This window comes from Hippoglossus stenolepis, chromosome 17, assembly GCF_022539355.2.
Source record: "Hippoglossus stenolepis isolate QCI-W04-F060 chromosome 17, HSTE1.2, whole genome shotgun sequence".
In the NCBI taxonomy this organism is placed as follows: Eukaryota; Metazoa; Chordata; class Actinopteri; order Pleuronectiformes; family Pleuronectidae; genus Hippoglossus; species Hippoglossus stenolepis.
In genome coordinates this window covers 13,463,728-13,487,770 of record NC_061499.1, presented here as the reverse complement: position 1 = coordinate 13,487,770, position 24,043 = coordinate 13,463,728, and the positions used below count along the sequence as shown (strand labels likewise).

Below are 24,043 nucleotides of genomic sequence, written 5' to 3'. Positions count from 1 at the left end.
GTTAGAAGACGCCGTGTGTGCCGTTCCCCCGCTCTTCATGCGACCCCGGAGCTGTCCGCCGCCGTTTGCCTCCCAGCTCATTGTTTGCTCGGCCAATACATTAGTGGCGACGCGCGTCACCTTGATCGACGAGCGCCTGGAATTTAAATAGCCACTCAAACACCAATCTGTCACCGGCTACGGGGATAAGGACAAGTGTCTCACTGGCTGACCCGGGCCCACGTGACAGCACCCGTTCATTGATATCGGCCTGTGCGCCCCCCCTCCTTCCCCTGATAAGGACAGAGTGTAGGTAAAGGTTGGCACGGTCACTCAGGGTAAAGAGGGGAGAGAAGAAGACATCAGAGGGTGTCTGTAGAGACGGACTGTCCCTCGGTCCCGGTAGGACAATGCTACAATGAGCAGCTTCCTTGACTACACAGTGATGAGCGGCGAAGGTGGCTCATGCTCTGTCAGGGCTTTCCACTCGGACCACGGGATAACAACTTTCCAGTCCTGCGCGGTCACAGTTAACAACTGCGGCGCTGATGACCGTTTCATGGCGAGCAGGGCTTCCCCTGACGGCATTGCCCACCAGCCGGGGTCATACCAGTCTACTGCGGGCTCCCTGGGTCTCGCCTATGGGGCCCACCCGGCCTGCAGCTCCAGTTATGGACCCCAAAGTTTCTGTGCTACGTACAACCCTTACGCGCTCAACCAGGAAGTAGACACCACAGCTGGATTTCCTCAGTGCGGCCCACTGATGTACTCTGGAAACATTTCCTCCCCAATGGTCTCTCAGCATCGCCAAGGTTACAGTGCCGCCCCCCTGGGCCAGCTGCAGTATGCCCACGCTGCCTACGGCGGCGGGCACGAGCAAGCCACCCCTTTTCCCGGGTGCTCAAACCCACTGTCCCCTCTGCACGCTGCCCACCTGGAGGCATGTTGCTCACCTCTGTCTGAGGCTGCGTCTTCTGCACAGACCTTCGACTGGATGAAAGTCAAGAGGAACCCACCAAAAACAGGTAGGTGCCAAGTGGTGCCAATGTCACTGTAATATCTGTAAACACCACCTGCTTAAAAGTGACACAAACGCTAAGGGGTGCGAGAGTGCAACCATTCCAAGTGGTGGAATTCGAATGTGGCACTTCTTAACTGCTTGTGCCAACTTCATAATTTGTTGGGCTGTGTTATGTGAAAACACTGAAAGTTGAAAATACATCACATTGCGCAAAGAGGCCAAGTGGCAGCAGATAGCTTATTATAGTATTAACATTCATATATTACATTGTGCTTCAAACTGTCATTGATTGACTGCTGCGTAAAAGTTGCTCCAATAAGTCATTGACGTGTTGTGGGCAGAGAACATGCAGGGCAGCTTTCTCTTTTCTTGGAGGTTCACAGTGATGCTTTCTCTGTCTGCAGGCAGATCAGGGGAGTACGGCTTTGGGGGTCAACCGAACACGGTCCGGACCAACTTCACCACCAAGCAGCTGACGGAGTTGGAGAAGGAGTTCCACTTCAACAAGTACCTGACGCGGGCGCGGCGCGTGGAGATCGCTGCTGCGCTGCAGCTGAACGAGACTCAGGTGAAAATCTGGTTCCAGAACCGGAGGATGAAGCAGAAGAAGCGGGAGAAGGAGGGGCTGCTGCCGGCCAAAGCCTCAGCCTCCGAGCCGGGAGAGAGCAATCAAGAGAAAACGGACGATGCTACATCTGAAAAGTCTATCTCAGCCCCGTCTACTCCTTCTCCCACATCCTCCACGCTGTCTTCCACGGGGGCCGATCCTTACTCTTCCAATTAACACCTGCCTCTTTACCTCTTTGGGCCACAGGTGGCCTGTACATACCGAAGCTCGTGTCCAGTGTATCAAAGCCAAAGTTCAGCTTGATGGATAACTTAGATGTACCTCCAGAATAACTTACTGCACTATTTGGAACTTTGGACAATGATATGAACAATTCCTTGGTCATAGATTTGTTTTATATTGTATATTTTGTTCGGCAAAACAAGAAAATTGCTGTCCAAGCAAATGCAGCTTTCAAATGTGTCCACTTACTTTTGAAATTAGACTATGGCGGTGCCAAAAGATATCCAGCACCTTCCCTTCTCTGGCCTCTGACTTGTGCTGCTGAATGGACCGATGTTAAGTCACAAAGACGCACACACAAACAAATACCTCACATGTGCCAAAGTTGTGCGTCATGGCCACGGCCAGGCTGATTGCACTGGATGTCGTCAATTAGGCATCACACAATCAACGAGATGACCTCGTTAATGAATCGTTATAGAGTGCATTGTTATCGTAGCTCCTTAATCACTGTCACTTCTGTGTTCCAGGCCTGTGAGTCTGTGTGTCGCGACTGTCTGAATGTCTAATTGTGTGAGATTTGCATGATGCGTAATGCTTTCATGTGTTATTAGCGGGACGCTGAGTTTTATCAGTCGGGGGAATCGGGCATTCTGGCCATGTATGTCCCAGGCTTGTATCTGTTGTCTATTTAATCCAGTGGATCACATGCGAAGTGGTTTGTCCAGAGAGACGTTTACGGGTCAATCATGAGTATTAAAGTGCGTTTACCTCTAAAAAAACTCTTCTTGTGTCGTTGCTGAGGGGAACGGTCTTTGGAGAGACAGAAGCAGACAGACTTTTCAGATTAATTTGACGCACATCCTCCACTTATATCCACCCATTGCAGGGGGCTCTCTCCGTGGCTTCACCGATCCAGGAGCAGCACGTTGTCTCATCCAGGCATCACAGAGTCCCTCAATGTATGCGGCCACGCGCGCTCCCGTCCCTGGGGTAAAGCGTTATTGGCATAAAAAAACAGCATGTTTATCCACGGAGGAGATGAGGGCGCGTCATTTGAGATGACAACCTCATCGAGCCCTCGGCTTATTGAGGGGACAAAAAAGAATCTCGTATTGATTAAACATCGAGGTTAGGCTATCGACAAGGATGGGGGGGCACTGGCCCTGTCAGCGTAAACTCCTCAGTTCCCCCAAGTTACATGTAGGTGTCCTCACCGCCACCTGATGACATGAAGAACAGTGAAAACTTGCAGCACCGCCTATCACAGCTACACTAACCAACACTTTAATAAGAGCAGTTATTTGTCTTTAAAGATGTATGTTTTTATATAGATACAATTTCATAAAATCTAACAATTGTGCCTATAAGCCAGACTCTGAAATTGAAATTCTATTTTGTCTGCCACTTCCAACTTTACCTGCATCCCCCTGCTCCATTTTCAAACCAAAGAAAAAGGCGTTTCCTGCTTCTGTTGCTATTTTAATTCCTGGTGTGCAGGATGCGAGTCCATCCTGCCATAAAAGGGCAGAAAGACGCGTGATTAATGAGCGACGTTCACCTTTTACCTGGCATCTACCTGCAGGAGCTGCTGTGTTGGAGCTGTGGAGCCACGGAGCTGCAGCGCTCTGTGTAATTCACTGCAGGGAGAGCAATGAGTGTAAGTTTAAATGGAAAGTCTTTTTTTTTTTATATTAATCAAATGTCTGGTCACTTATTTTCGACACTGTTAACGTGGCGTACCACGTGTTTTTTCTGCTTTCAGGACAAAGGCCGCACCTCTAACGAGGTTGGTAGTGAAACAGCACAGACCCTCATTGTGTTGTTTCGGTGTAAATAGAGAAGGATGAGCCGTTGTGCGGGAGCATGTGTTTGTCAGAAAAATCTGGATGAGAATGAGGTGATAGAAAATCTCGTATTCACAGAGAAAGATAAAATAATGACGTTTATTTCTTCTATCGGTACGAAAACCGAAATATTTTATTTTTGTAATGAAAGTAGGCCTACTTTGATCTTGATTCTAAACAAAAGCTTGGTCGTATTTTAAATCATTGTTAATGTAAGCTATTAAATTGAATTGTAACCATTTTACCATGTAACCATGTTTTAAGTGTTTTAAGGCAAACAAAAAATAATTAGTTAGTACTCGATCAAGTCAGCATTCCTGCTTTTTATAAAATAATTTAACATGTTTTAAAATTATTACTGTAGAAATACTGATGAAGTTTAAACTGATAGATTGAGGATTTACCGACTATATAGCACAACTGAATGAAAATAACTAAACTAATTCTAAACTAACATTATATTTTGAATCGAAGAAAACATCATTTAAATTGCTGTTGTAATTTGACTGATTTATAATTCAGACAAAGGGTTTCGGAACATTTTACAAAAATGTTTACAACTTGTAGTTTCATTTTGTTTTGTGACTAATTAGTTTTCATCGAACCTCAAAAAATATCAAAGCGGGGTTGGAAATGATTCATTTTATAATCTGCATATTTATATGGGATATTTATATTATATAATAACCTTTTCACGAGTTGGATTACAGACGAAATGTCAATCGGCAGCCAAATTGAAATATTTCCACAGCTGTCCCTCTAAATCAACACATCTGGTGTACCACTATTTTGCCTGTAATTACAAATTCCTCTTTGTGCAACAAGGACTGACAAAAGTTTGGCCACGAATTCGAGAATAAAAATCTGTTTGTGTCTAATCTGGGCAAGATTTTAGATGTTAAATATTATCACGGTGAATAATATTTTCCCCTCCTTACGTATTTCATTAAAACGTTAGTTAATCGGTGTGTATGATTGGATAAACTAGATTCCAATATATTAAAAGCTTTATTCGTTTACTTCTTTGAGTAAACCCTTTAACAACAATTCTTAGGAAGTTTGTTCTCCACAGTCCTCTCAGGCCCCTGTGCGCTTCGCAGTAGCCACACACTGGAATTCGAAACGCAGCTGATCCTCAAAAGAAAAAGCCCGGGGTCAGCCCTCGGTCACACTTGGAGTTTGTTGTCCCAGCGCCACCCAAACCTGATCGCCAGTTTACAGACCCGCTCTGGACAAACAAGCAGCCACAGAGTCCAGCCCCATGAGGACGGTTTGATCAAGACACGTCCACACTCGGCGCTGAACGCTGAAATGACCTCAGCCTTGTGAAATTTGGACGCGGTTTCTTGTCCCTGTACCGAGAGTCTGGCCCTGCGTGCGCGGCTGATGGTTCCCATTAAGGCCTTCAAATAAACACACGGACGATGACAGATGTTTGACACAAACCATTAGGGCTTTGTGAAAAGAAGGACGGACGTTTAAAGCTCTCGACTTTAAGAAGGTGACGCGGAAATTAGATGAGGATTTCATCTGTGCGTCCTTGATGCGCCTGGTGCCAGCCACACATTTGTGCCATGGTGATTGGAACAGGCCTGGCACACATGGAGGAAACTACTTTTCGACACCGATCCCCTTCATTCTAATCTATAAAATAGAAAATGAAATAGTTATTACACTTTTCTTCAGAAACGAAGGTAATCAGTGAATGTATATTTTAAATACATTAACATTACATTAACAATACATTAACTTGAAGTTGAATATTACCCTGAAGAACTGGAGGAATGTAGAACAACATTTAAATTGTTACGCATGTTTACTTAAAAATTGTAATCATTTGTATGAGCTTGCTTAAAGTTATTTACCAAATTGAGAATTGGATACATTTTAACACACACACACACACACACACACACACACACACACACACACACACACACATTTATATATATATAATTTTATAACTTGTAATTTTTTTAATCTAATTTTTGTTTATTATTTGTATTTCTTTGCATATCTATATTTTTAGACCTGGTTTCATTATATAGAATAGGTTTTTCATTTTTCAAGCATTACAAATCCAAAAATAATAATGGTAATACTAATAATCTTAAGAGATAATAAACTTAATCTATATTTGCTTATGTTAACATTTGTCATTTCTACATTATAATAAAGTAATAATATCAATAACATCAACAAATGAAACAAAGCTTTCTAAATGTGTTTATTCTAACAGTAATATGATGTTTATGACCATTTCATCCCCTCAAATATTTTTGCTCTCAAACTTCATAAAGGAGAAGAACAACATGCTTCAAATGGTCAAAGCTTAAGTTTTCTGTCTGGGCTAAATGACCAAAAACTTTGGGAATCCTCAGAAGATGTAAAATGATACACGGGCTCCTCGAGACTGAATATAAGGATTCAAAAAAAATAAGCAGCTCGCAATATAAAACATAATGTGACACATTTTCTCCAACAGCATCAGTGGCTGCAGCGAGATGATTTGTGAGACAGGAAGAGGAAACGGGGGATGACACCATGATTCACAGGCCACCAGCTGAAAAGGTACAGGTATTTATCTGGAATCCACATATACACACACTTTCACACAGATGCAGGGATATATACGCAGAACAAAATTATTTGTGCTGCAGGTTGTTGGCAATCAAATGCAAATACAAGTGCTTGGGGATACTATAAGGTCAGAGAAGAGTTTGCACATGTATGCAGTGGCTCACAGTGCAGTGAGAGAAACGGAGAGGAAATAGATTTCAGAAGCTGTCAGCGCGGTGGTGTCACACCGAGGTCTCATCCCCTGAAGTCTCACCTATACGTTTTATGTTTTCATTTTTTCCCCTGAGGCTTATTTGTGTGCGTGTGTGTGCAAAAGACAAAGGGAAGGACTATAAACTCCCAACAGAATTATTAAGTAAGAGGAAAATGGAGGAAGCACACAAGCTCAGAAGGCAATTTCACTGCACCACCCATGGTAAATATCCATTTGGCAATTCCATCAAACCTTATTGACCAAAGCTTTTATGGTTCAGCCTCATTTCTCCATTGTAATAGAGAAATCCTGGGACATTATGCAAATGGAAGGTGCAGAGATAGGAGCTAAAATATCAGTGGAGGCCTCCGCAGGGACACGTGCATTGATCCAACTACGTCCTTACACACACATCCCAGTAGTGGTTTGTTTATGATCAGCCATGGTTCTTCCTTATTGGAACAAGAGAGGGAGAAAAACAGTTTCTTCTCTAAGTCCGACTGAGTCTCAGCAGCAGACTGAAAGTTCTGGCAGCCTAAAGAGGCAGACGGACAGAAGTCACTCATCAGGGTCGTTGAGGTATTGGCACGTCTGTGCTCATTGACCACTGGCCTGTTGTGATTGGCAGCCAAAATGAATTCCTGCATCGACAGATGTGCATCTCCATGTGCCGATAAAGGGACGGTGCCGATGGAGGGGATTGACAGTATGATGGAGGAAGAGAAGGAGGGGAAGGAGAGGAGAGGTGACATCATGTGGTCAGTGGCGGTCTGTCCTGCTGCTTCTGCGTATGTCTGTGATGCTGGTTAGACGATGGTAGCTGGGATGTGAGATAGGTAAGAAGAAGAGGGGGTTAAGTGGTGGAGGTTAGAGGCTGACTGGAGTGTGGTTCGTCCACGACTACGCAACAGAACTCACCTCAGAGAGTTGTCTGCAGTTTTCTTTGAGCTCCATGTTTGTCAGCTGAAGCAGTCCTATACTCGGCAGAGTGGAGCAAGCACAAAGAGATGTGAGGAGAGGAGGGGAGAGCACAGCCGGGACGCTTTAGCAGCTCTGAGGCCCAGAGGAGGAGAGACGACTGCATGGGAGAAGGGCCGTGGTCTAGAGACAGAGATCCATCCATCAAACACGTCCTGACCTCAGCTTGACCCCAGCCTGGCAGCCAATGAGGCGCCGTCACCCCCTAAAGAAAGAAGCCCCCCACCACACACACACACATACACACCCACAGACACCCACACACACTTATCTACCCACACACACACGGAGAAGAGATCGGGTGACACTGAGTGGAGTCTGGATGCTCTTTGTGTTGGCCATTGTCACTTCCCAGAATCCTTTGTTTTTTACGTGACTAATGTGAGTACCAACACCTGACAGACAGGCTGTTCATCCTCTCTCTTTCTCTCTCTCGCACACACACACAGGCACACACACACACACACACACAGCACACACACACACACACACACACACACACACACACACACACACACACACACACACACACACACACACACACACACACACACACACACACACACACACACACACACACACCCCTGACAGGAAAAAAACACCATGGAACCTCTGGCAGGTTCAAACCGTATGTGTTAGAAGAGTTTTGCATGAGTAAATGACAGGCACGAACAAAGACGCCTAGAGGAAAATCTGAATATTTTAATTTATATTTATCATAATCATCAACAAGAATGATTTATAAAGATGTTTATATAAGTGAAATGAAAAATGTATTATAAAATATTTGCAACTCAATGTTCAAGTTGTGCAAAAGAAAAGTTTAATTTTGCTAAACCCTGTGTTTTATCTCAATCAGGCATTAGGAAATATATTTGTCTTTAATAAGAAATTCCATGTTTTCCTTCTCTATATCTGGATAAAATGAAACTCCATTAACAACAAACACATTTTTAAATACTATAATCAAGAACAATTACAGTGCTCATGGCATTTTTTAATATTTCTTGCAGGTAAGGGTTACTTAACAACAAGCAAAGATCAAAACAAATTTCATTTGAGACCTCATACACTCAGTCGATCTTCCAGGATCTCAGGATCCTCAATCCTGATAAAATCAAATGTTTTTTACAAAATAATGAATAATGTCTTGTTTAAAAAGAATCGTGTGAGTAATTCTACTCTCTCATATGTGTGGCCTATCTTCAGCAGTGATGGGCAAGTTTGACAGCGTGGCTGATGTTTTCACCTTGTGTGTCTGTGTGTGATTATGTGTTTGTGTACAATAGTGGGAACTGCCACTGGCAGGGATCTGTGTATTGTCTGTCTGTCTGATTGTTGACCTTTGTCGTCACAGCAATAGCATCACTACTGTCTAAGAGCTGGGAAACTTTACGTGTGTAGTTGAGTTCGAAGATGCAACATCAACATGTGGCTGGTGGGATTGTCAGATTGTGATGGGACAGTTTTGACCAGTAAGTTGTCAGTAATACGTGATCTTGAACACCCATCTTCAAACTCAGCCTTTATCTAGATCTCCACTATCTCACAACTGTACAATCTTATAACTTTATCTTACATGGTTGTGATGCAATCGCTGTGACAACATCTGTTCACACAAGACAGACAGACGACAGCAGACAGACAGACACAAGACAGACAGACAGACAGACAGACAGACAGACAGACAGACAGACAGACAGACAGACAGACACACAGACAGACAGGGATTGCATCCGGCGTGATACCATCACAAGTTGCTGGAAATGACGGCTCAGACAACAACTATCTTCAAAACGTTGAGTTTGATCTCACCTACACACCCGTAAAGTTACATGATGTAGTCGTGACAAAATCTCTCCTCAGACAGACAGACAGACAGACAGACAGACAGACAGACAGACAGACAGACAGACAGACATACAGACCTTGTATAAGGCATTATTTGACTATAAAATATCATTGTATTATAACCTGTGTGACTGACTGCATGTAGCTGTCCAGGGATGTCCTGTCCTCAACTGAATGCTTCCCAAAATGTAACACACAAAAAAAAGAACCCTATACAATAACCCACTAGACAGCAGACAATTTGATCCTGCAATTATAGTAACAAAGCATTGCTTGGATAGGTAACTGTAATCGAATCAATTTCAAATTCTAATCCCATACAGTATATTCTGGTAGCCTGCAACATGTTACGTCACAAATAGAATAATTGAGTAAAATAACTTGAAGATGTAAAATAACTTTAGCAATCTTTGGCAAACAATGTGTATACAATGTAAATAAATGTGTATCTAACTATAGTCTCAGAAAATATATACATTGTCCTTGTCTTGGGAGCCAGTGTAACTTAAATCATCAGAACCAAAGATGTAAGATTAACACACAAAGCCAGAACATAATCCCAAACACTTAACAGCACGGCCAGCAGCTCACCCAACAGCCATCTCCTGAGTGCTTGTCAATAAGGGCCTGAGCCAAACCTTTGATACCAAAGACCTGAGCCTTTGGTCTCATAAGTAACTAGACAGGTGAAGTAGCAAGTGTTAAAACGGCCCCAGGGAGATAATTGCCTACATATCACAAAAAAGAAACACAGGACCACAGTTCTTACTTTTACACACAGACGCCTACACCCACAGCTGCGGGGCAGAAGAAGGGGTTTCTGCACCTCAGATTAAACGCTTCCACGTCCAGGAAGAGTCAGGAGATGTGTGGGCGGTGGATTCTGCCCGGGGGCGACGTACAGCGTTTGTCGGTGTGCTTGAGCTCACCTGTCGCCATTTTTACCTGTCAGCGCTCCCCAGAAGAATGAGCAATGGTGCTCACGTGCGTTGTGTCAGGAGACCGAACTGAAACACAATCTGGGAGGGATCAGGGAAGCAATTTGTGCGGGAACTGATACAAAATTGAGCGCTCGACCTCTTTGATGGCTGCTGACGTGAGTTCGCTGACCAGGTCAGATGAGGAAGTTCAGATAGTTTGACACGATTGTGGCACTTTTCTAGATTTATTCTTGTTCAAGTAGCTCAACTGAAGTGTTAGAACATTTCTGATGTCAAGTAGCGTTTATTTAAATGCACAAATTTCAACATTTTTGAGCCCGGCCTTCTCTGAAGCAACGTCAATTTCACAGATGACAAATACTCGACTGCATAAGTGCATTTTAAATACGATAAAATACACAAACAGCTGCAAAGCCAGCATGGACGTTAAAATAGGCAGTGTTAATACAGCAGCTTGTTATTGTAAAGAATGACAGAGATGTTTCAGTGACAGATATGAGGCTTAGTGTAACTCTAAGCCTCTCGTTTGTTTGCGCCCCGAAGCGCATCACACTGTGGGAGTCTGAGAGGCAGAGTGAAACTATGCACTGATAGGCTGCCTGTCCCCTTCAGGCAGAGAGCGGTCCAGATTTCAATCTGCAACCCTCGTAACAGTGAGCTTAGCAAGACAAATTGATTCACAGTTAAATCTGCGAGATCCTGTGTGTTTATGGCTGTGTAAACATGGACAGATAAAAGCTTCTTATCACATGCTCTGTTGGAGTTGAGATGCTGACAGACTATCAGTGGCCATCATAAAACATCATCCCTACGTAAACCGTGATCTTGTAAAAGAAGTTTTCCCTGTTTTTGTTTTCTTTCGGCGTTCCTGTCGTGTTTCCGCACCAGGTGAACACAGGCCTCGTTTCCGGAAAGCATCATAAAGTGCAGACGGTTACAAAACCTGATTTATGTCACCTGTTATGTTTACAAGGTGCATCAGAAAAAATATTCCGAGCAATAACAATACTCTAAAAATGATCAGATAAAAGAATTCTGCCTTTCCAAGAAACCTCTGCAGCAACATTCTGATGTATTTGAAGATTTAGTTTTTCCCCCGTTTAATTCAATCTTATATACTTTGAATGTAGCTCCATGTTATAATTATTATGGTGCATAGGAGAGCTCCATACACTGCAGTTTAAGAAAACACTTACAAATATGTAAACAAAAACATCAGCATCTTTGGAGCATTGAAAACATGTAAGTTTCATAGAGAAGTAAGTTTTTCTCTCCAAGTTCTTGCTCATTGAGGGAACTGGTGGGTTTCTCTATAATAACGCAATGTCTCGAACATACTATGTAAAGTGCCTTCAGATAATGTATGTGTGATTTGTCGCTATACAAATAAAATGTAATTGAATGGAATACAGAGAACTAGTGGAGCACAAACCGCTGCCAAGGGCCAACGATCCCCTTAAATTTAATCAAGCCAAACTAAACTCCACACACTCATAAATATCAGTCCCCTTATGCCTCTTTCATCAAGTTCCATGACTTATTCCCTTTGGAAAAATCCTGGGTCACAATGTTGAGGAAAGTAACAAAATATTTCTGGATCCTTCCCTTTGTCCAGACCTGCCCCAAATTATAGTGGGTTCTTTTTTTGACCCACTATATTCACCAATTCACCAAGTTTTGGTGAAAATTCATAAAGTAATTTTTTGCATAATCCTGCTGACAAACAAACAAACAAACACACTGGCCAATCAACAAACATAACTTCTTTGTAAGAGTTGTTACAACTTTAAATAAAAGACAAACTAACAAACACGTACAGAAATGCTGCAAACTGCACACGACTTAAATTTTAAAAAAGGAACATGCTAGTATAATTACAAAGGTCAAGTCAATATGTGCTGCAAGTATTTCCATTAATACTGGAGTTATGAAATCAGGATGTTAAACTTAAAATAAACACCATTAGCTCATAATCACTGAGCAATGTCAATAATCTGCAGAATGATTTTCACTCTTGATCTTTCTGTTCTGTTGTAACTGCACCTCCGCTGTGCAGGACTTGAAGTGCGTGTGTATTTACTTGTGGTTTCAGTATTTGCACAGTTTCCCGGTAGGTCTTGTACCAGTCTGTGTTTCTGACTAGTGGTGTGTGTGAGACTGTTGAAGGTATTTTCCATAGCTGTTTTCAAACATGAATGATCAATGAAATGTACAATAAATAAATACCCCCCCACCTCATGTTCAGAAATCATCAATAACTGGCTGACATGCTCATAAACTATTATGCACCGGCCCACTTGCATCTTAAATAAAAAATCTCCCACCATTCCTCTCTGCTTCTTCCTCCTCCAGCTACTTCATCAATGGTGCCAGAAAGCATGACTGTGCCGTACTTTGATGGAGAGACACTTACTGCAGTTACTGTGTTGGCAATATCCCCATTCATTCACTTTATCCTTACCTCACAGTTCGCCCTTGAATCTATTCAACAAGATACTTTTTTTTTGTCTATGTCTGTCTTTGCTTTGATTTTCCACATCCTTTTTCATAGCGTGCAGTTACGGAATTTTTTTGTACTTTCCTGTTGAAGAATTTTCTAATTCCTGACAGATATGTATGGAGGAGTGTTAATCCGATGACAGAGACAGCACCTGCATGAAATGCTGATGCCACTCACTTATGTGAGAAGCTAATATGAGCTGTCAGCACTGGATCCGAGGCTACAGTTCTCACTTTGTGCTCAAGGGTGACATTTGTGTCAAGTAGCAACGAATCTGATCAAAGCAAAACAAGTTTACGTTCCCACGCCCACTTTCACCTGGTAACATCAGAGACAGTGCAGGAAACTGACTGTGCTCTTTATATTGAATGTTTTTGTCAGTTACACCTGCAAGGTCCCAGTGTGAAAGCCCCATATGTGTGCCCTTGTTATTTCTTCTTATTATCAGAAATCACAACCCTCCTTCAGAGGACGTGTATAAGGCCAAACTAAAATGAGACTCATCCCGACTCTTATTGCAGTAACCTAGCAACAGATCGGAGGTTGGAAACAACAGGAAAGTTAATAATAATTAAATTCATTGAGTTAATCATTTTATTCATGTCCAGAACATCAGCCAACTTTCATCTTAACATCTGTGCAGATGATTTTTTCACATCAAACTGAAATTTAAAATAAACTAATACGAGTAATTTTTATTTCATTAGTAATCGAATTGAAGCAGGTGCTTGAACAAGGACCCATTTCATTTTTTTTTTATTGTGATGTGTGGCTTTGCTCAAAGCTATTTACATTCCTTGTTTACTGTTAGAGCTAACAGCAAACAAGGAAAGACTTAAATATGCACCTTTCTGAATCAGGAACTGTGCACGGATGTTGGACTTGTAATTGGCCCCTCTGTGTAAATAGTGGCCCCTTTATGGCCCCCGATTTAGAAAAATTGCATGAATTTATTTTCCTGATTTAGGGAGGAGCTAGGCTACTTGATCCAGTAAATAGCAATGAATTTGGTTGGGCTAAAATGTAAATATGAGGTTTCTGATTAATGGTTGAAAAGAAAAAAAGCTCTCCAGAAACCTGCAATAGTTTTCTAACTCCTCCAGCAAAGGAGAAGTAATAGCAAGAGTGCAGGAGCTTTAAGTCTGTCCATTGTGTGTGTGTGTGTGTGTGTGTGTGTGTGTGTGTGTGTGTGTGTGTGTGTGTGTGTGTGTGTGTGTGTGTTAAATAGAGCTGACCTCTCCAACACCACATGCTCACCTGCAGACAGCTGGACAGTCACCCTCGTCAACACCTCCTCCTCCCCCATCCTCCGTATCATCTGAGCTCCACAGAGACTCCTCTAATGACAGCGCTTGTCTATAACGTCGTCGTCACGCCTCGTGTACGTGTGTGTGTTTGTGCGTGTGCACGCGCCCGTGCACTCACACTCGTGCACGCTTGCCCCTGTAATGACAGCGGCTGTCTATAACGGCTCGTCCTGGCAGGGATCATTCGGCCCTCCCTCTCTCCCACGTCCGCTGTCTGGTGTCACCCGTGTCCGGGTGGACGATGATGTGATCTTTAGTCCCCTCTGCGATCTATAGACTGGCATTTGGCTCAGGGAGCGTCCCCCGGCCCTGACACGCATGCTAAAGCCTGTAGCCATCCTGCCAATACACCCTCATCCCCCATTCCCTCCCCTGCAGCCTCCCCCCAACATGAAGTTAACGCCACCCAATGCAATATTCCGACAGGCAGCATCAGATATTGGGGCAGTTAGCCACTCAACTTAGAGTCCCTGGTTGGTGTGTAGGCATGAACCTGTGGTGCTGTGTGACTTCTGTTGGTGTGCAGTATGGCTGAGTGTTCACAAGTCATTTTCTTTCTCTTGTATTCATATGAAAGACCAGCTGCATTGACGCAAACGTTTAAAATTAGGGGAGAAGGCCACAATTTTCTCTACTAATGGTCAAACGATTTTTAACTCTTTTTACAAAGCCAACACAAACACAACTGCATTCTCAAAGGCAGTCAGCTAACTCAAAGAAAAGAAAAAATGAAACTAGCAAACATTGTCACAGATCTACAAATGGTGTCTATTGCAAAAAGGAAACCTGTGGAATCATTTTGGAGAAGAGGATGATACCACAAAACCAGCTTTGTTGGCATCACCACAACGTCAGATGTACATGATGCCTTCATTTATATACCCACAGAAACTTGCCAATTTACCAGGAATGCCAATTTACATCCATATCAAACTTCAGGGTCGGTGCTAGATTAGATTAGCTGGAAGGACTATGTGTCTCATAGTCACATAGTATTGGGGTGCGACTGTATGTGTCTGCTTGCCTCTGCTACATATAGCGCTCCAGCCGGAACGCCTGTTCTGATTGCATTAATTAGCGAGCACCCTCAGGAGCTGAGCCTATTCTGCCACATTAAAACTGAACATTCGGTTGTGCAAATACTAGTTCCTGCATCTTCTGCAGCATCTATGACTTAATATGGGAACCAGCTCATGGCAGGTTTATGTCAAGCGGCACTGAAGCAGAGACACAAGGGGACACGTCAGGAGTGAGAGTGGGCTCTGACCTCAGGAGTGTCCAGTGCTAGAGTCGCCTACTAATTTACTTATCTTTTGTTTAAATGATGTGTCGTGCGCTATCTGCCTCAGCCAAGGGATACAAGTCACCAGATTACACAGGTACAAAAACAACACCGAACACTTAGTAGCAAAGCAAATGCTTTTTCAATGAATATAAAGATATAGATCATCACTTTAAAGTTAACTTTGTTCTTCTAAATGTGCGCAACACGTTTTCCTTACGTTCAAATGTTTAACCACAGTCAACCCTTATTAGCTCATTGTATTGACATGTGTTCTGTTTATGCATCCGTGTTTGCTGTCTTAAATGCAGGATTATATGGTCTTTGGTGTGTGTGTGTGTGTGTGTGTGTGTGTGTGTGTGTGTGTGTGTGTGTGTGTGTGTGTGTGTGTGTGTGTGTGTGTGTGTGTGTGGTCCTGAGGGACTGGCTGTGTCCACTCCTGCACTGATTATCCATGTCATCACAGTGTCATGTGTATAAACCTGACAGCACGGACACTTTCCTCCATCCCTCTCTATATCTGTACGGTTCCTCCAACATTTTACCGTCATTTCCACTTATTTCCTGTTATCTCATCTCTTTTCTTTCATCACTTTTCATAGTTGTCCTGTCTCACTCTCATTCTCTCGCCTTTACCTCCTCGCCCCTTTTTCTATTTTCCTCTCTGGGTCAATACTGTGTGTGTTGGGGATTCAGTGGTAGCAGCTTCTAGATAAACACCCTGTTAGCAGGATTATCCCTGTTGTCCTAACAATGTAAACCTGGGATTAGATCTGACTCTCCAGGGATGTGTGTGTGTGTGTCTGCATGCTGTCTCGTCCTGACTGGGTAAGCTCACCGTCTAAAGAGGCTGCAGTTCAGAGTGTGTATGTAGCTCACTGCACATAGGGGAAAATGCGTATAAATGTGAGGGTGCATATTCATATAATATGTGCGTTTATATTGTCAAAATGTATAATTACCTTATAAAATGTAAGAAGTGGGAATTCCTGCACTGTGCTGTTTGGCATAAGTGGTGTTCAGACTACGGCTATTTCTATATTAAATATTTTATTTTTAAAACCCATCACTGCTGATAAGTTTATGCCTGCCATCCAAACTACTCTGGAGTTTTTTTGAGCGCATGAAACGATGAAGTTTGGAAACGCTCCTGGCTCCGTTATAGCTTTCAATCTCCACTGCGATGTCGTCTGGACGGGGAAATAACGGAGAAGCTGGGGAACTGGTTCTTATCTGTCACGACTCGACGACCAGCTTTGAATGCAAAATGTTGTAAACACTGTCAGTAACAGCTAACAACATCGTCCCCGTTATACATGGATGGTCACATGATATGTTTTCTGCCAGGTTAGCAAGGACAGTCTTTATTACTGACGCAGAGCTAAAACGCTCGTGTGGACGCAGATCATTTTACTTTTAAAAGGTTGTTTTAAAACAAAAACGTATGTCGCCAAAGAACATGTTGCTGCTAAGAGGATGAAACACCATCCTGGAGGCTCATGAGATCCAATCCATTAGTTTACAAGTTTATAAGACACTAAAAGACTACACAGCTTTTTGATATACTATAAGAAAGGATTTTACAACGTTGTAACAACCATAAAATTGTTCAGTTGGGGTTGTTCAGAGTTATACTGAGGTCACTCAGTGGTCAACTTTCTTTTGAGGGGGGTAATGCACCAGACAATTGCTTGGCCTGCAGTGTGGTTGTCAGTCCTTTGTTCCGCCACATAGGCCCCGTGTGAAACCACAATGACTTTGTCGTGTTTGTAAACGAACAAGATATAATGGGTTAATTAATGAGCTTTAATGAGCTGAGGAAGTGCTCTTGACCAAGCCAGGCTGGAGCTTTACCTGTTGTATTATTGATCTTCTTATCTATCTCTCATCAAAAAAGCAAATATTTTCCCACAACGTCAAACAACTAATCTCAAACTCTGCTTTGCTCATGTGTTATATTTCCAACACAGTCACCTGATAGTATGATTTCCCTGTGGGTAATCACAATTACCTGTGGTTGTGCGAACCAATATCCTCCATGAAATCGATGCCTTTGCTGTGTACGCCTGTCTGAACATGGCTTTACGCTCACTAAAGTGTGAAATCATATGGTGAGAATTATTTTTTTCTTCAAAGACAAAATATATTAGATCTATTTTTAAATTTAATATTTCACTGGATGTTTTTTTAAACCCTGTTTGGATTTTGGAGACCTGAATCAATCTGAGTCATTACATTAGGAAAAGATCAGTAAACGATCAGGAAAGCTTTGTGCTTTGGGTACAACGCTGGCAAAGCGGTGGAGGAGAAAGCGCTGAAAAGAAATCAAGGCGGAGAAGCGAGTGAGGGGGCTACTCAAGAAGGCGTGGCGAGGGCTGCGGTGGTGATGAGGAGGTGAGGGGTCAAAGGTCAGCCCCCCCTAGTGATATCTCCAGCGCCAGAGAGGCAGTCACGACCCGGTCAGCGGAGGTTCAGGTGTCAGAGAGAGACGACTGACTGACAAGACCAAGCGGGACCTCTCCTGCGCGCCGTCCCGGTTGGACCTTTCATCCTTCCTTCCCTCCCTCTCCCCATCACTCCCCCATGAGCCATCCCTCCCTTCCTTCAACCACAACCCTCTTCACTCCCCTCACTAGCTCGTCCACCCGCAGAACCCCAACCCTGTCAGCCATTCTTCCCTACTTCCACCCCCCCACCACTCACCTTCTTTCTCACCCCGTAAGCTAAACATTACCACAGGGTTTCACTCAGCAGGCCAGGCTGACTGGGGCAGCTCTCTGTGGAGCTACATGTCTTCAGTCCACCATCATATGTGCACACACGTGCACATTCTGCACATAGATGCACACGGGCTGCTGCCACTGACACATGTACAGCGTGCGCCTGTGCTGTATTGCCAATGTGCAGGAAAAGTTTTAGTGTTTGAGTTTGAAGGAAGTTTCCAGTTTTCCTCATTCTGGCCCTTGTTTTTCCAGTTGTTGCTATCATGCCTGTCAGTTATGAAAACACTTTATTCACTGACTTCATTGTAGAGATTTTGCACATATGGAAACCACTAGACAAAGACGTCTACTGCAGGCAGAGAACATGACCCAAAAAATCGAAGAGATTTTACAGATTAATGGTCTGTTTAATGACTACGATTATTTCAAGTTCCAGGGCCGTGTTACCATACACCCTTTCTTTTGATTAGAGAGGGAGCTGGGTTACATCTGTGTAAGGCCACACAGAACGTGTAATGCCCAAACCCTGCACTCAAATAGCCCCTGCTTGTACTTAGATTTCCTCCGCTTGTGCTCAGACTATCTGCTTTAAAATATCTGAGTGCAAGTGCACAGTTTGAACACAAGCAGAGCAAATCCAAGCTCAAGCAGGGGATGTTTGATATTTGATCAAGCTTAATGTTTTGCATGCAAACATTACATAATCTGAACATGAAGTCATTAAGTTCCACACTGAAACACCACGGTCCTGAATAAAGATACTGCAGGTGTGTGTTCCAGTGTGTTTTAAGGCAAAGGAGCCTCCATGTTGTTCCTCCATCACATGACTTCATGGACAATGAGCTTTGAAAGACAGAAATTCACATCCATAAAACAATTGTTGAGTCATTGCTATTGATTCTATGAACCTTCACACATATATTATGTTCACTCGAGGTTGTGGGACAGTAAACATTTTATTTATTGCACATTTAACACATAGGCTACTCATTTCCATGTTTTGCTGCATCCAATAAATCAACTTAATACCCCTCTTACTGTTGGTGGGTGGCGTTATAGTTTTGAACCCTCCCATTAAGTAGAGATTGAATGAGTTGTCCATTTCATCACCAACGACCATTTTCTAATTACAGCAGATTGTATTACCGAGAATCAAAATTACACATCAGAGTGACAATGTATGCCCATTTGGAAATAGGATCTGCAATGTCATCACAGTGGATTCATACCAGTTATTGACTCACGCTGACCTGGTCACCAGCCACAGCAGATAGATTAACCGCCGCTGACCACAGATCACAGTGATGGTGTCAACTCAGCAACCTCCGGTGATGGACGAACACAGTGTAGCTGTTTGTTATTGAGAAAGCAACTGTGATGTCACACTAAATATTAGTGAGAGACTGTGTGTAGCAACATGACAGAACAGAAACATTCTGTTGAACAAAGGAGCGAACATTTAATAAATAGAATAAATAAATAAAATAATATAATATAAATATGATATACAGTAGCATCTTTGCCACTGTTCAATGAATTTGAACTTTTCGACGAATTGGATGTTAATGGGAAACCTCAGAATAAGATTTCTACAATTTATGTCAATTCAACTGGGGAAAAAACATTGTTATAACAAATAGATTGTTACAACAGGGTAGGCGAAGCTGACAACTGTCTGTGGCCTCGAGCTCAGAGGGGGCAAGAGACTGAAACGACACTACGGTCAGAGACCCCCCCTAACAAGCCATAAGCGATGTTGGGGACCCCAGGCCTCCTTTGTCTGAGGCGCCCATATTCCTTAAGATGCTCCTGGGAAACTTAAACCCTTTGTCGAGGTTTAAAAAATGTGAATGTTTATTGCAGATTTGTTTTGGCACATTAACTCCAATTAAAGGACACTTAAGAGATATACAGAATCACACACTAATGCACCACTCTGACATCCACACCCAGTCGTAAGATGCTGAATTGATCAGTACGGATGCAGCTCTGACGATACTTGGCTTGGCCTCTGACACATGTCACGCACAGGTATGCATGAAATCACATACTGTATGTTGCCGAATTGTGACTGCTGGTTTCTTAGATCTCTTTGAAGCAATTCGTTTACATTTAATTTGCCGAATTAGACTAGTAGCTGATGACGCGTTAAGTACCTGCAGCTCAATCAAATGTTCAAGTAGTCTAAACTTTGTTGATGGACTGGTATGTGACATTATGAAACATCGGATTAAGTAATCCCTGAACTTTGGAAAGACTATTACATTAAGTGTTCTCACTTGGTTTGTGTACAGTTTGGGATGATGTGGTCTCAAAATAGAGGGTTTTTGTTCCCCATTAGTTTGAGTCTCATTCCCCTCCGAGCTTTCACACTGCATCTAGTGTCTGGTGCAGTTTATACTCATAACAATTTCATGTCTGCAGAACGACCCCACCCTGGAGGTATGGACGAGCTTCTCATCACTCTCTTACTCTCTCATCATCGCGTTGACTGGCTGGCACGCCCGAGGACACGAGAAAGCCAGACACAGACACTGGCAGGTATGCGCACACAGACGTACACTCTGGCAGGTGCAGGCTGCCGCGAAGGGCTGCCAGTCGTTTCTTCTGTGTTGCTTTTCATTAACTTGTCTAATACAATCAAAGACTGTCAGCGAGAGTGACAGAAGGAGAAAGAAAAGGGAAGAAAAGGAGGAGAGAGCGAGAGAGAAAGATTGCCCGGGCCTACTTCGTTTCACAGATAGCTCTGTGTTCTTGCAGCTGCATCTAAAATTGAACTTCCTTTTTCTCTCTGATAACATTTCGTCTGGCCTTTTGTTGCTCTTGAAATGTCCTCGGGCATTTTCACATGCAGAGTTGCATCAGACACACACACACACACACAGGTGAGAAAAGCACGAGTGCTCTGGGCAGTGTACATTCTACACTGTCAGGTCATCATATCGTACATCTCCAGGAGCGCACACCTGCGCGTACAAAAAAAAATAGAGAAAAGGAGAGTATTATTATTGAAAAGCAACATTTCCAGTAATGTAATCAGGATGTGTGGTGAAATGCCACAGCTTAATGAAATAACGACAGAATACATTTGCTTCTCTGCATAAACCGATGGCTTATTTCTTTGATTTCGAGAGGCGTGTCACTCTGCTAAAGGTTAAAGGGAAGATATTCTAATCAGGGACTCTTTACACAACAGCAGCTCAATAAGGTCAACTGGTGTCACAACATTCAGGTTGGAGGGAGGAATGCGTGTGTGTGTGTATGTGTGTACAAGTGTGTGTAAGGCCACTTTGCGGTTACCATCTGTTTATCTTTCTGTTGCATGTGCAGCCACTACACACACTGCTGTTGTTTTTTTCTTGCTCTGCCCCGGTTTCTTATGAAAAATGCCATCCCTATATCATTGTATGGAAACACACACATACGCACGGAGTCACAAGCGCTGGTGGCTGACGGGGTGATCCGCCGGCCAATCGGCTGTATTGATTATCGGGCCAGGGGAGGTTGGTGGAGCGGCAGCAGTAATTAGGGCTTTTTGGTGTGGATTAGCTGAGAGAAAAGGTCACCCGCTCAACATCAGTGGCAGGACCACAGGCGGGGACAGGAGGGGAGGGGACGGGCGGCCGTGTGACAGGACCTGTCCCCAAACATGACGACCATGGCCATGTAAAGATAGACAGGGATGCACATGCAGAAATACAGGGAATCATAAAGGATGCTTCCAGTTTTTCCTTCTGGTTTGGAAAGCTGAAGAGAACACAGATCTCTTCACCAAGACAAACTCAAACTCTGTAATGAACAGGAAACTTCAAGTTGTTTCGAGTTGTGAACAAACCGGCATCTTAGCCAGTTTTTCTATCCACTATTTGTATAGAAAACCCTAACGTGAGCCTGTATGTCAGTGATGATCCCTCATTGAACAGCAAATCTGTGTTTGTTTGTCTGTGCATGTTCTTGTTCTTATATCTTTGTTGGGTCCATTTTCAGCGTAGACGTTACAGAGTGAGGACGTTTTAGGAACGTGAGGAGATTTTGTTCACTCCTCATGTTTTTAAAGGGTTGTTAAGGGGTTGAGTTTTGCTTTGAGGTTAGGGTTAGAATTAGGTTTAGATTAGTGTTAGAATTAGGGTTAGGGTTAGGGTTGGGTTGGGGTTAGGGTTAGGGTTAGGGTTAGGGTTAGGGTTAGAATTAGGTTTAGGTTTAGGTTTAGGTTTAGGTTAGTGTTAGAATTAGGTTTAGGTTAGTGTTAGGTTTAAACGCAGGACTCTGAATGAGTTCTATGAGGGAAACGGGCATGTGGAGACCATGTGTGTTAAATGCCTCTTAAAAAGTCCCTTAAAAAAAACATTAATGACTGCTTAAAATCCCACCATGAAAGGAACAAATAAATAAGTCAATAAAAGAATTACATAAGACCACAGACACAGGTGGGGCAGCGGGAGTTTTAGATCTTAAAATAATTCTTCCGACCTCCAAGGCCTCTAAATAAAGACAAGTTGATGACAAAATCTATTTAAAAAAATAAACAACAATACATCTAATAAATAAATGAAATATAAATATTCATGACAAGAGATGTATATATAGGACATACAGGGTCTGACATATACATATGTGCACACCATGGGTGAGCACTAATGTAAAATATATATATGTGTGTGTGTGACTGTGTTTGTGTATTTCATTTAGTAAAAGTTCAGAGTAGACTACTGCAAAGAAGACAAATAAAGTTACATTTGTAGGTGACTTTTGAATTAAAAATGTTTATCTTCATTTTCTCTTCTAAATAAGATTTTTCTAAACCTTTAAGAAATCTGATAATTGCTTTAGTCAATTCTATCTACACCATATAGGCCTAAATCACAAAAATAACAAATCTGCCTCAAAGGGTTTTGCAGTTAGTACGACATACACCACCCTTTGTCCTTATAATTATCCTCTAACACACCTTAATAATTGAAAAAAATTGTATACAAACAAATTTTAGGCTACAGAAATTTTAAAGACATACAAGCTACATTTAGGTGCATGTATCTGACTGTACATATGCTAAATATACGTTTTATTTGATATAGTCGTGCATTGACAGTTTTACTTTTCTCCTCTCACCCACTCACTCTCTCTGTCTCTCGACCCGCAGGTTGACTTCTCAGTGGTATGGCAGGTCTCAGTGTATCTTTCGAGGTCGTGACCCTCCCGGACTCTGACCTGGACAAACAGGACTGAGGAGCTGCCACAGGACGTGGAATGTTCCCTTTTTTTTGGGGGGGGCTTTTGTTTTGTTTCACTTTTTTGATGAAAAGGTGGAAAATTCCTGCCTCTTCACTTGCCCGAGCAACAGAAAACATTTTCTTGGCAACAAACGAGGCTGAGTTTACACAAGAAACATGATGTGACCGTTTCAAAATTATAGCAGCTCGTGCACAGTGTTGTTACTGAGAATGAATTACTCTTTGCTTTTTCTTTGATTGCCGTCTTCTAAGCCACTGAAATTCTGATTTATTGTGAGGGGCAGCGCATTTTCTTTGTAAACATATTTTTGGAGTTAGCGAACTCACTTGTCTGTATTATCTGTGTATGTCCCACATTATGTATGTTCCCAATGCGTCTGGTCCCATGTGGAACCACTTGTTTTTTAATAAAAGGAGAAAGAAAAAGTCAATGTGGATGATTTAGAAGGTGTCTGCTTGTGTGCGTTCACCGGGTGTCAGCTCCCCTTCTTCTGCTGCACAGCGGCTCAGTGTGAGGCAGCAGCAGCTGTGGCAGATTTGGGAGTGCTGGTTTTTTTTTTCGCAAAGCTGCAGCACTCCTAGTGGTGGAAATGCAGAAGAGGTGCAACATATCTACAAAACCAACCAGACAGGAGGAGACAAGTGCTGATTGAGAGAGGGGAGATCTTGTGTGCGTGGGTATTGCTTTGTGTTGCACCCCCCCCTTGTCTTTGTGTGTCGTGCTTTTGCAATGGCAGTGAAATGTGTTTGTGTATATGTGTGTGTGGTGGCAGAGGGTGGCGGGAGGGGATGCATACGTGACTTTTCTGTATCGGTCTAT

General features: G+C 42.8%; 1 protein-coding gene and 1 long non-coding RNA gene across 2 annotated transcripts; both read left to right on the top strand.

Moving 5' to 3' along the window:
* Positions 1 to 391: 391 nt before the first annotated feature.
* hoxa1a (homeobox A1a) lies at positions 392 to 1,828 on the top strand. Its single transcript, XM_035183608.1, has 2 exons — positions 392 to 1,004; positions 1,405 to 1,828. The coding sequence occupies exons 1-2, from the start codon at positions 398 to 400 to the stop codon at positions 1,782 to 1,784; spliced, it is 987 nt and encodes a 328-aa protein (XP_035039499.1). The 5' UTR covers positions 392 to 397; the 3' UTR covers positions 1,785 to 1,828.
* Positions 1,829 to 3,310: 1,482 nt separating this feature from the next.
* On the top strand, positions 3,311 to 23,649 carry LOC118125010. Its single transcript, XR_004698788.2, has 5 exons — positions 3,311 to 3,450; positions 3,556 to 3,579; positions 6,123 to 6,208; positions 20,417 to 20,533; positions 23,133 to 23,649. It is a non-coding gene; the product is annotated as an uncharacterized LOC118125010 (long non-coding RNA).
* The last annotated feature ends 394 nt before the right edge of the window (positions 23,650 to 24,043 follow it).